Consider the following 12,452-nt stretch of genomic DNA (forward strand, 5'->3'; position numbering starts at 1 on the left):
GCTTTCAGTAACTTTCCTGGGATAAAAAAACTCTCCTTTAGCATCTCAAATAAGAACGAAGGCTCCTCCCTTACTTGTGAGATGTGTCTGACATATTATCACTTCCGAGTGACAAAACAGAAGGATTAATTTGATTTGAAGGCAGGTAAATACAGTAAATCCAGGTAGTGTAATGAACAAATTTTATACAGCATTTAGAAAAAGGAAAACATTAGGTATTAGAGAATTTATGTATCTTCTCCCCCGGAAATAAACTGTTATGAGAGAGGAAATGCCTTTACAGTTAACAGAGTTGCAGCAAGGATGTTTCAGCTAGAGCTGATTAGGAAAAAATCCTACAGCACTAAGCACAGTGACTTGTTTATGCTGGGAGGAAAGAAGAGTCACTCCACAAAGGCCCGTGACTTTATGCTGATATCAGGAGGGTTGGAGAGCCCAACCAAACTCCATCTGATACAGCAGAGTCCTCCATCCATATGTTTTGAATGTGCTACTGTTAAAAAGCAAAGCTCTCACTATCTGCTGTAATGCACACTTCTTCCCCTGCTTAATATCTGGGCTCACAAAAAGGCCCAGCATCTGCTGGCACTCTGACAGTCTGGTGGTAATGGGGTGCCTTGGGGTCTTCATCTATAAAAGTGATGGATACTCAACGTTTCAACATAACCCTGGTGTAGACTTTTGCCCAGAAGCTGGTACGAACGCCCACCCGCACGTGACACATTTTGTCTATCAGCCCGCTGTGTGCACCAGGAAACGGGGAAGCAGCTGGGGTCACGCAACATCATCAAACTCTTTGGGACACATCCAAGCTTGGATTTGTAAGGAGGAGCAATTGCACTGCAGCAGCACCAGCATCTGTCTTCCCTCCTCCATCACCGTAACCTCTTGCCCTGGAGAAAGGGGGGACAAAGAAGCACTGAGGGGTGATGTTGCTTCCACTCTACTTTGAGGCTCCTGTTCAGCTTCAAGTGGAGGTTAAAGCACTTTCTGCCTCCCCAGCTCCAGCATGAAGCCACATAGAGATGGCTTTATCCATGGGACACAATGGTCATGAGAGAATCTACAACCTGCATCCACAGCTGTGAGCCAGTGGGGACTGAGGCAAAAACGGAAATGATTCTGTTCATAAAAATAATTATGAAGTTGTACCATTTATGGTTTTTTCTCACAATATCTTGTAAGTCCAGTGCTTTAACTGTCCTTTACAACACCAACACTGTTTTCACTGACCACGGGAGTCAGTTTTATGCCATGGTCTGCCTTTGGTTGGAGTTACTCCTGATTTTCATTGGTGCAATGCTGAGGGGTTGGTAGAGCTGGTATTAAGGGAAAGACAATTATTTCTCAAAGATTTCTGCAAACTCATCTCAGGCCCCTCACTTAAGGCCAAGAAACCCACTCATGTAAAACTCAAACTCATTTAAAACCTGTTTAAAAGAACTCTGTACAAAGTGGAGCTGCTTGAGCCTTTCAGTCCTTTTGATTTCCTTGGACTTCATCTGCTGCCATCTCCTGTTATCTGCTGCTGCGTTATTTAGATTAGAGACTTGGAGGACAGATCTGCTTTTCCTACAACTACAGCAAGTACTATTTTGGTATCTGAATAACACATAATTACAATAAATAATTGTTATAGATGTTTCAAGGGTTGTATTTTTGTAGAGTGGATTCTTTCCCAGAGTTTCATTTTGAGGATCACAATTCGAGACTTGCACTTATCATGATATTTTGAGATCATAAAAAGCCTTATTATATCTGTATTTTTGTCATCATGGTATATTTCTGCTAACAGAAATTCACAGTAGGTGTTCCTCATACACCATATTTTATGAGTCATTTTAACAACTGATATGATACTGACAAAGACTTGCAAACAAAAAGAAAGAAAGAGAAAAAGAGCTAGTCTTTGCCCCAAAATATCACTGAAGAAGGTTGGTTTGATCTAAATTCAGCATGTCCTTACATAAACTCTGAAAGTAATTTGTAGATGAATCCTATTCCCAATTACCAGATCTCACATTTTATTATAGGAACTTTTAAATAAGATTAATCTGCTTTAAAGTGAGAGCTACAGCCTTTCTTTAAATTATAAAGGCAGGAATATTAAAAGCTCATACTATGGAGTATCTGAATTAAGAGCGTTCAGACCTCCCTCCAAAACCTCTGGTTGCAGAAAGAAGCCTGAAGTTATTTCCTAGAAATTGAAATAAAGAGAAAGCTGGTCATGTTAAAATACTAAACAATGCTTCCATACTGAAGTGCAATGAAACTCTAATAAATATGAGAATATTTTTGTGTACTCCAGGTAATCAATGAGAACGGAGGGCAGCATGTGAAGACCATAGGAGACAGAAGACCAACTTGCCTCCTTACAAAAAACCCCATTATACAGGACTGTTAGGACTAAATCGCACAATAATGAGGAGGAAATACAGTTTGCGGACATCGGTGTTTATTTTCTTTCAGCATATTCAAGCTTTTGCCTTAAAAATGTGCAAAGCAATACTTAAATATATTTATACTTTCTATTATTCTACTCTATCTTTTGAAGTGAAGCTCGTAGGGTGCCCACTTCTGGCAGAGGTGCCCAGGACTGTCCCTTCTAGCAGTAAGGTGTGGAAAAGCTTGCAATCCTGCAGGAACGGCCCCTGTGCAGCAAAAAGATTCACATCTGGAGTCAAAGAGTGGCAGAAGGAAATGACTGTGTTGAGGTTTTCACAAAACGAGGCCATGTCTGCCTGTCCTGGGCACTGCTCCACGTTGGAGAACTGTGGTGCTGGTGGTTACAGGGGTAACAGACTCTGTTTTGGCCTCACTGCATCACATCTTGGAATAATTATTTTACTCCATGCAGCATCTCACATCAGCACTAATTTTGAAGGAGATAAAAAGCAAACAAATAGTATCTCTCATCACTACAATTTTTCATCCATCTTAAGGCAGAACAGTAAAGTCACATTCTCAGCACTACAACCTTCGCTAAGGGGACTTGCCAAGAATCACAAACATGCAGTTTAATATTAGAAGGTATTAAAAATACAATTGATTTAAAAAAACATTTAATATGAAATGGTACTTAAGAAGTACAAAAAAAAAAAAAAAAGGAGTTCTTTGTGGCCTTTGAGGCTCTTGACTCTATTAATGTTTATTAAGCCTTTGCATAATTTGACCTGTTTTGTCAAATTCTATTATCTGTACATGGGGACAATTCAGGGCCACAGCACCAACATCCAAGGCAACTCCTGTTTGGAGCATCCCTCCAAAACACGACGAGAGGTGTTATTTCATTCACTGAATTCCTTATTTCTGGCAGTAAACTTTGGTAGAATTAACTAGCTCAGGAACTGAACCCATTCTATTCTTTTGACATTTGTATCTTTTTCTATTGCCTTCTGCTATTTTATTATTGAAGATATTAAAAATGGGGAGGTTTAGCTGTGTGTTATGAAATCCAAGCCTTTCAGCTTATCTTAATGATAGTTTAAGATATAGGAAGGAAACAATACAGAAACAACATTTTGGTTGGTTTTTTTTTTGCCAGAAAAGCTGAGAGTTTTTGATGTGGTAACACAGTAGAGCTGGAAAGAAAACTATCTAAAATTCACATTGGCACACTATGTTCCTTAGAAGAACCTTTCCTGTGAAAAATGTCTCCAAAAACACTAGTCCAAATAGCACGCTAGGAAAACATTCAACTTTCCAACACTATTTGTTGTTACTAATTATTATTAAGTTAAAAGTAAATATAGCACAGCAAATCTGCAAGATACTTTACAGCAGTAAACACATGCCAGCTGAGATGAGTTTCCTGCCTTAACATAACATTTCAGGCCTTAATGAATGACTTTTCTCCCACACAATATGTGCAAAACTGACAGTGTAACTGCATTGATTGCAAAGTCCTCATTAAAACCAGTTGCGAGGGGGGGATATAGAGCCTTCAGAGCATCTCTCTTATGGTAAAACCCTCCTGAAACAGCCAGTCCCAGAGGAGGCTGGACTAAACATTTACTAACACGTGTAAATGTGTTAGACTCACATAATTATGCAACCTTCGTTAACATTGCCTAGAGGACCAAGTCACACTGCGGTCGTACCTTGAGGTCCCTGTGCACAATGCCCATCCGGTGCAGGTAGTAGACAGCATCCAGGACCTGCCGGATCAGGGTGCTGGCATCCTTCTCGGTGTAGAACCCTTTCTCGACGATGCGGTCAAAAAGTTCTCCCCCAGACACTCTGGAAAACACAATGGGATGCAGAGGTGTGAACACATGCTTTGTAACGTGCTTTTCTACCTCGCTAAGGATGGCCACGGCCATGCACTAGCCACGGGCAGTCCAAGCACGCGTCCATCTGCAGCTCTGGGGGCTCTCCCACTGTCCTAGCAAGCACTTGGGTTTGGTTTCTTCATAGTCCAAGGACTGGTCTCTGCCTCAAAGACCAGAAGAGCAGCAAGGGGCAAAGAAAAGAAGTAACAGAACTAAAACAGAATCAGCCATGCTATAATGATGATAAAATCATCACACATCAGAGAGTGCTCAAAGACTCATTAGAAGAGAGAAGAGCCAGGGGAGCAGACATCAGTTTCCACACTGTCCCACCCCAGTGAACTTTGTATAGGTGAATTCAGTCTCCCCTTCCTGCTGGTGCTGGCCCACAGAGACTGTGAGGCTCCCTACTAACGTGAGCCCTTAGGGTTCACTTTTCACTCCACCGACCAAAGCTTGGGTTTCTCCCTGGAGGAATGGTCCCATTCTCCTTTCCCCACCAGCAAGTGAAATGTATACGGTAGTTACTGCCAGTACCTATAGAGTGTTAGTTCATTAAAGGAAGTCTGGGTCTCTGGCAATTTTAAATGCTCTCAGGGGTCTCGCCCCGTTTTAGTCATACACGTATGTTCATTAATCAGCAGCCACAAACTCTTTAGGCAGACCATGGCCTCTGCCCGGCGAGGGTGGCAGACAGTTATTGATGAAGGTGTGCAGATTATCAGGGCAATTAATCACTGGATGACACAGACGGGGAAAGGATTCCACAACTCAAAGAGGAAAGAAAATAAAACCTTGACATCCCACTATTTAATGTCTGCTATATTATGCTTTTCCTCTGCCCTGCTAGAAATAACACTTTCTGAACCCAATCTTAAATAAAGAATGGACACATTAAAACTCCCTGGAGGAATATCTAGGGAAACAAAAGAGGAAAGAAATGTTTGAGTAATTGAAATAATAAAACTGTCAGCAAAAAACTACTCTACTAGGGTAAATAAAAGATTTCCATTTTAGCAAGCAAAACCTATTAAAAATAAAATGTATGCGATATGTTTTTTCAGCAAGTTGCACCACTTAGCATATCATAAATAGCACAGTAAAACTTTCTTTAAAAACAAACCTAATAAAGGGAAAATAATAAATGATTACAGTCATTAAATACATACGGACTGGGAGCTTGCCATTATATGAACACTGGGTAATTCAGCCGCAGCCACTCCAAGCAATAATCTGGTTGAATAATGCCATGAAGTCACTTCCTAGGGAAGTTTGGAGCCTCAATGGCAGAGAAGGCTACCACTAAAAATGAACACATTCAACTTCAAAACTGAAAAGCAATCTGGGAAGAAAAAGAAATAAACCGGATAATCCCCCTATTAAGTGCCAGGCAAACAAACCAAACAGCTTGCTAAAATATTGGCATTAAACTGAAACTCTGCAGTAAAGGTGAAGTTCACCCAGGGTCTGAAGTCCACCCAGGAGAACCCTGGCCGCACCAGCAGCTCTGGGGCTTGTTGCTTGCTGCCAGCAGAGAGGGACGGAGCAGTAGAGCCAGGGTGACAGAGGAAAACGCCCTGTTATGGTACCAAATTGGAGAGCCTGTGGCTCAGAACACAGTGGGGATGGACGTGTGGCAGGCAGAGGCTGCGCTGGCTGAAGTGCCACCACAAGACAACCTGCTCCGAGACGACACTCTAGACACTGCACAGAAAAACTTGAATTAAAACCCTTTCCTTCCTAGTTTTTCACAATAGGAGTTGCATTCCTCATATGTGTGTGTATATATATATATATACACATACATATACATGTATACATACACAGGGTGTTGCTCCAAGCCCCTCTCAGCCCTACACCCTTTGCCCGACCCATCATGTGCCTTGCCAGGGGAGAAGGGACACATCTCTGCCTCGCCGCTCACTGCAGGCAGATACAGTTTTATTGAATCTGGCTCCTATTAGCTGACTGTCTTTTTATATTTCCCCTGCAGCCCTTTTGTTTCCTGTGGATTGATTGCACTGAAAATTGAGCCCACGCAGTAATTAATATGACTGAATACAGCACATTTCCCCATGAAAATGCAATGTGTGCTGTTTTGCTATTTCATACAGTCACTTTTGTTATGTTCAAGAGATGGACTGCTTTAGTAGATACTGATTTACATCATGTGCTTTCCTGCACAAGGACTGTCTCCTTCGACGTTTGCAGAGTATACTTCCAGAACAATTTTTTCATTAAAATGACAAAATTTCCCTCCCTCCATGCCAGCTCACTCCCCGTCCCCCTTAAGCCTCATTCTTTAATCGAAAGCTTTTCTTTGTCAAATTTAGTCCAGTGGATCTACTGTACTCAGGCTCAATCTGTTTATAATTTGCTTTCAACACATGGAAAATATTTGCAACCTCTTAAATGATGCATTGTAAACCAGAGCTTAATCCAAGGACTCAGAAGCACCAGCCGGTAAGTTCGCAGCCACTGGCTTATTTAGAGCATCAAATGCATCCCAGGTACACGCATAGAGTTGGAGCACCCGTGCTCTTATTTATTCGTGTAGTGACTCCGTGTTACGGTACATGGGGTCTGCATTACATGTTTGCACTCACCTATAGTGTATCCCTGCTGTGGGCAAGTGTCATGGCTGGGGTTGACCTCCCAGGGATGCTCTGCAACTCAGCGCCCGAGGCCACGGCTACTTTCCATGTGGAGCTTATGTCCGTATGGCTTTTCTCCTCCAAAATAGGGTTAACTCAACTGTAATGTCATTGGGAATGCTGCTCCCCGTATGACTGAAGTCAATGCTGTTCCAGGAGCAAACCAGCAAGGGCAGGGGTGGGAGAGCTCAAATGAGCACTAAGCTCATGGTGAAGATGTTGCTTGTTTGTCTAAAGCTGGTCTTGATCCCAATCCTCTCTGCCCTGCTGCGACGGGAGTTGGCAACCTGCTCTGAACAGACCTGGGCACTCACAAAGTGCTGATGCAATTTGTTTGTTCCACTCTTTATTATTCTGGGATACATTTGTTGTTGGGTTTTTTTTGGTTTTTTTCTTTTTTTTTTTTTAATGGCAGCACCAGCTTTGCCCTCTCTGCAGCAATTTTGAGCAGTGCACAGGGGGCAAGAGTTGAAACTGCAGGCAGTAAGAGCAGAATTAGGTCTTTGTCTTAAAGAAATTTAAGACAAAAAGTTTCTGACCAGAAAGAAAGGGTAGGAGGAATTTCTTATTAGTGGAAGAGAACTGCTCCTGTCTTGCAGCTGGCACTGGCTCATGGAGCTGGACACTCTGTCCCAAACATCAGCACAAGGAACCTTTTTCCCCTGATGATTTCCATCTTGGTTCCTCTGCAAAGAAAAACTCAGAGGAGGAGTAGCCAAGTGCAGTTACTTGAAGAGCATTTAACCCTGGGAACAGCTCAAGTGTCACACTGTGATCCAGAGTAGCATTAGCCCTGCCCAGCGTCTCAGAGCTGAGCAAAAACCATCAAAGCGGCTGCATCTTCTGCGTGGATGCCTGCTGGGACAGCTTGCAGACACATGCGGCTCCATCCCTTGGTCCTTGCTCAGCCACCAAAGAATGACTCTCCCCTGGTTCACCAAGGGGTGTGGGGAAAGCCCAGCACTTGGAGAAAGAGCTAAGCTGGGTGTCCACATCACTCATGGACACCTCCAGCACGTGCCCGGCCTGGCTCCAGGAATATAGCAATCACTTTCAAAACAATGCCCAGAAGATTCATTTAGTTTAAAATGAAAAAAAAAAAAAACCAAACAAACCCAACCATAAACACAAACACTTTTCAATTCTACTACAGCTTTTACCTGAGGCTATGTACCTTTAGCTCATATCGCTATCAACACGAGGAAGGCCGGAATAAACATTATTTCCATTTTCTCATTGCAGGAAAGAGAGAATCAGACTTACCCCAATGAAACAACCAGGAGACACAGCAATGTCCTGTTCCACAAGCTCTACCCCACTAATGATGCATTGCCATCAAACCCCAGTTTGAAGAGGGGCGCAGGACACAGCTTGACCATATGAAAAAAGGGGCATAATCTGCAGTTCCAATAGGGAGACACAGATTTCTCTCTGATTCCAGGGTTTCCTGAGATAAAACCTTATGGGTCTAGTGTTTCATTATGGAGAATTAGTCTATCAACCATGCAGATGATGCAAATCTTTCAAAGGATCTAACTTGGTGCTGGAGTTTGAAATAAAATCCTATAGTCTCTGGTCTGGGGTGAGCTACAGAAAGTTTGCCCATCTCAAATGAAGATGAAAAGGAAACAGAGACAGATGCTAAAAACAGAATTGGTGTCCGTTGTTATATTTTTAATTTTTTTTTTTTTTTCTGGCTGGATTTGGGGATTTTGCCCCTCGTTTCTTCCCAATTTGGTGTTTAAATGTAGATCCAAACCTCCAGCACAGGCTGCCACACTCAGTGTCTCAGTTTAGGACTGATTTAAAAAAACACTTTGAAAATGCCAGTGGTTTTGTGTATCCGGATGAGCTACCTCATTACATGAGCTGTGTGTGCACACTGTTGACTGAATACCCTGCACAGCCGGTGAAGAAAGGTCCCTGAAAGACCTCACGATCCTCATTAGAGGAAAAGGAGAGGTCACTCTAACAGCATCCTAATGATCATTAAGAGACTGTCCAAGGGTTGGCGTCAGTCCTTGTCACTACACAGTTTCTGTATTTTTGCAATTTCTAATTTACAGATGTAACTTGGGAGAGATGAGGAAACATTTCAGCATCCGTATTACACCTTTACTTGACATTAACCCATTTCACTGTCAAGTTCACCAGGAAAGAGCCAAACCAACAAACAAAAAGAAACCCGTCCCTGCTGTCTTCCCCGCTGCAGGGAAGAAGAAAGGATGTGACCAACCTTTTCCTGAAGCAACCTCTGCAGTACCATCAGGAAAGCAGAACGTGCAAAGTTTCAAAGGAATGCTTTGATTAAAGATGAGCACCAAACAAAAACTCCCCTGTAATGTAAGACTCCTAAAACTCATAAAGAAGCAGCCAGTCTCTCTGGATTTCTGATGTTTTTGCCAGCGGTGTGAAACCTGCACTCATGCGTTGCAGGTCACTCTACCAGGTACTTGCCAGACCACCACAGCAGCAGGGCTGCCTGGCGGGGGACATCCCTACACATGTTAGCCTTCAGGTAAAAAAATACATGAATAAAAGAACAAATAAATACTGGAATTAAAAAGATGTTAGTCATTTATTGATATTAATGTATTCATGTTACCCTCTCATTCTCTTGCTGGTACCATCTGTGTGTACGGATAAATCCTCTCATTTATTCACCCCTGCATCCCCCACTGTTACCAAGTGTAGGAAACTTTCTGCTCATTTTAGGAGCTTGAAAAATAACACCCTTTGAAATATCACTTTGACTTTTTTGCCATTTGGCCAAAAATTGACTTTTTTTTCTGTGTCTTTTGGAGTACAGTCTAGAATTGCTCTGGAATGTTTACTGCTCGACAGTTTGTTTTTTATCAAAAGTCTTATTGATAAACTCATCAGCAGTGGATTTACACAAAGAATCCCACCGAAACTATTCAGAGCTGGTAGGCTTTTCCCTCCAGAAGCACATGAAGTTCACTTGATTCTTCACTGCGGTTCAAGCCATGATCCAGCCTCCATTGGACAAGCCATCAAAGCACCACCACACTGGGCAAGAGAATCAGTGCAAAAAGGCAGAGACGTCCCTAGGGGCTCATTAACACTGTTTAAATCTTCAGCATAGGGATGCCTAACTGAAAGAGGGATGATTTCAGAAATTTGGAGCAGGAGGCATCCCAGGCCAATATGAAAAATAGTAAAATATGAGCGTTACCCTACAACTGTGAACAGCTCACTGATCAGAAGTTACACATTCGCAATTTCCTACAATATAAATCAGAAAAAGCACATAACTCAGCCTCAGGGGCATGAAGCTGGAAGTGCGAGGTGAGATAAGAAAGACCGAAGGGACCATTCCTGGGAAGTTCTGGCTTTGAGCATTACTTTTCTCTAATGAAGGAATTCTTATTAATACAAATATTTCCATTTTAAAAATTTATTTTGTTTTTAATGGGGGGCTTTTCTGTTTGGCTTTAAACTTCCTCTGCATTGTGAAAATGCATGAGAACCAGAAAGCAAACCTGGCCAGCTCACTATTCGAAAGGAAAGAAAAATTGGCTGCCCTCGTCTCATTGTTCAAACAACGTAACACATAAAAAGAAAACGAGTAAACAGATTAATAGATTTTAGACCCAGAAAGGAACATTATGGTTATTCAGTCTGACCTTTTGCAAATATAAGTATGTGATTAAAATTCTCCTTGTGCCAATAATGTAAGGTGTTAATCAGGCAGGGACAGATATTGCTACAGAAATACTGTACTCCCTACAGACACTTGCCTTATTCAGTATACATCTCAGAAAACTGCACTGGCTTTCTCATTTGCAGCACACCATAAAATATTCAGCCTGAACGAGGCAAGGACTTTCCTTGTTATTGTAGCTTTAAATCATCCACCTTAAAGTTTGATGGTAACATAAATATATGCTCCAAGGCCACCAAAGAAAGGACGTGGGATTAATTTTGGCTTATTTTTCTAGAATACAGGTGTATGCACATGGTGGGGAGGGATGGATGGGTGTTAGCACCCTCTCCTCTGACAGTGCTGTTCAAAGCAAGGTTGATGTGGGATTTATTCTGGAGAGCTGATGGTTCCTCAGCCCTTCATCACCACTGCAATTGTGGCTGCACCAGAGGGCTGCCCCCCACCTTGAGGGGTTGTTTTGGAAAAGCTTGGGCAAAAATGATGTGATCATCTCTCAGAACCAAACTGAGCAATCTAAACCACTTTTTTCCCTGCATTAAAAGTTTCATTACAGCTGAGCAGCTGTAGTGAGGTTGTGCTTTGGAGAACAGACTTCTGTTTCCACTGGGACAAGACCGCTAAGTCCCTGGAAAGCTCAGCTCAGGGATATAATGTAGTTTGGCAGTTAAAATCTTTGGAGATAATATTTTCCTTCACAGAATCCTTACTGTGGAGCTCTTTTGAGGTCCATGATTTTTCGAGGTCGATGCTGTCTTGTTTTATTCAAATTTTTATTCCATATTCAAATATTCAACATTGTATTCAAAATTTCCCCTGGTTCCATCAACGGTAAAAACTGTGACAGCACTAGTAGCAACCAAATGGCAAAGGACCTCAGGTTTTTAAGTCTCTTATGACTAAACCTTACTGACTGACAGCTTATGACAGCCCTTCAAATGAGAGCAGCCCACTTGCCTCCAACTATGCTTGTTCCCCCAGGCAGTGGTGCGTGGAGGAGACCTAGGACCTGCCAGCTACAGCAACATGCCCCCAGTGCTGCTATCACTATTTATGAGGCACGTATCTGTAGTAAAGCAACCTGTGCTGATAACCCCACCATGCAGTCAAATCCTACGGAATATTGCAGCAAACTTTCACATTTCTAGCACTCTGCTGAGTTCCACAAACACCATGATGGGCAGAAGATGGGGACATCTCTTTTCCGCTCCTCTGAGCTCTTATAGCTTGATTGGCACCTCCACAGGAGCCAAGGAATCATCTAGTATTAGCAGCTTGATCACACTCAAGTGTGGTCCTTACCTTTTAAAAAAAGATCTATGGACATATATGTTGGGTATTCAGCCTGTTTTTCTTTATGGCTTTGCATTGAATGAAAAGGCAAAGCTGAAGCTCAGCAATGGTGACTTTCACCTGTGCCCACCGTGTCAGTCAACAGTTTGATGTCACCACATGTGAATCCATATATACAATGGATTCACCACAGGTTTCACTGTGAAAAAAAGCCCAGCATTTTAGAAAATGTCATTAAAATATGCACAGCATGCATGAAATAACTCAAAAGTTTCATTTTAAAGAAGCAATTACTCCCTGATTTATTCATTTCCTTATATGAGATGTCAGTAAATCAGTCCAAGTACAATCACTCTTCCTCATTGTAAATATATATGATTTTGTTACCTGAACTCTTCTCACTTTGCTTCTGGAAAACAGAAAAGTAGAGCTCTGTAGACAAGCCACAACACAAAATATGTTTTCCAGCGTCTGAGGGCTGGAACAATGTATTTCCTAACTGCTGTCATATTCCTCCAGCTCTCCATAAAATAAGCGGATAGTTAAAAG

At 42.1% G+C, this 12,452-nt stretch overlaps 1 protein-coding gene across 1 annotated transcript in view; it reads right to left on the minus strand.

Annotated features, from left to right (window-relative positions):
- Positions 1 to 12,452, minus strand: part of CAMK1D (calcium/calmodulin dependent protein kinase ID) — a 230,078-nt gene that overhangs the window by 37,405 nt on the left and 180,221 nt on the right. Inside the window, exon 4 of the mRNA XM_074167206.1 lies at positions 4,101 to 4,239. Coding sequence (XP_074023307.1) covers positions 4,101 to 4,239 — 139 coding nt within the window. The remainder of the gene's footprint in view (positions 1 to 4,100; positions 4,240 to 12,452) is intronic.

This window comes from Numenius arquata, chromosome 2, assembly GCF_964106895.1.
Source record: "Numenius arquata chromosome 2, bNumArq3.hap1.1, whole genome shotgun sequence".
Classification (NCBI taxonomy): Eukaryota; Metazoa; Chordata; class Aves; order Charadriiformes; family Scolopacidae; genus Numenius; species Numenius arquata.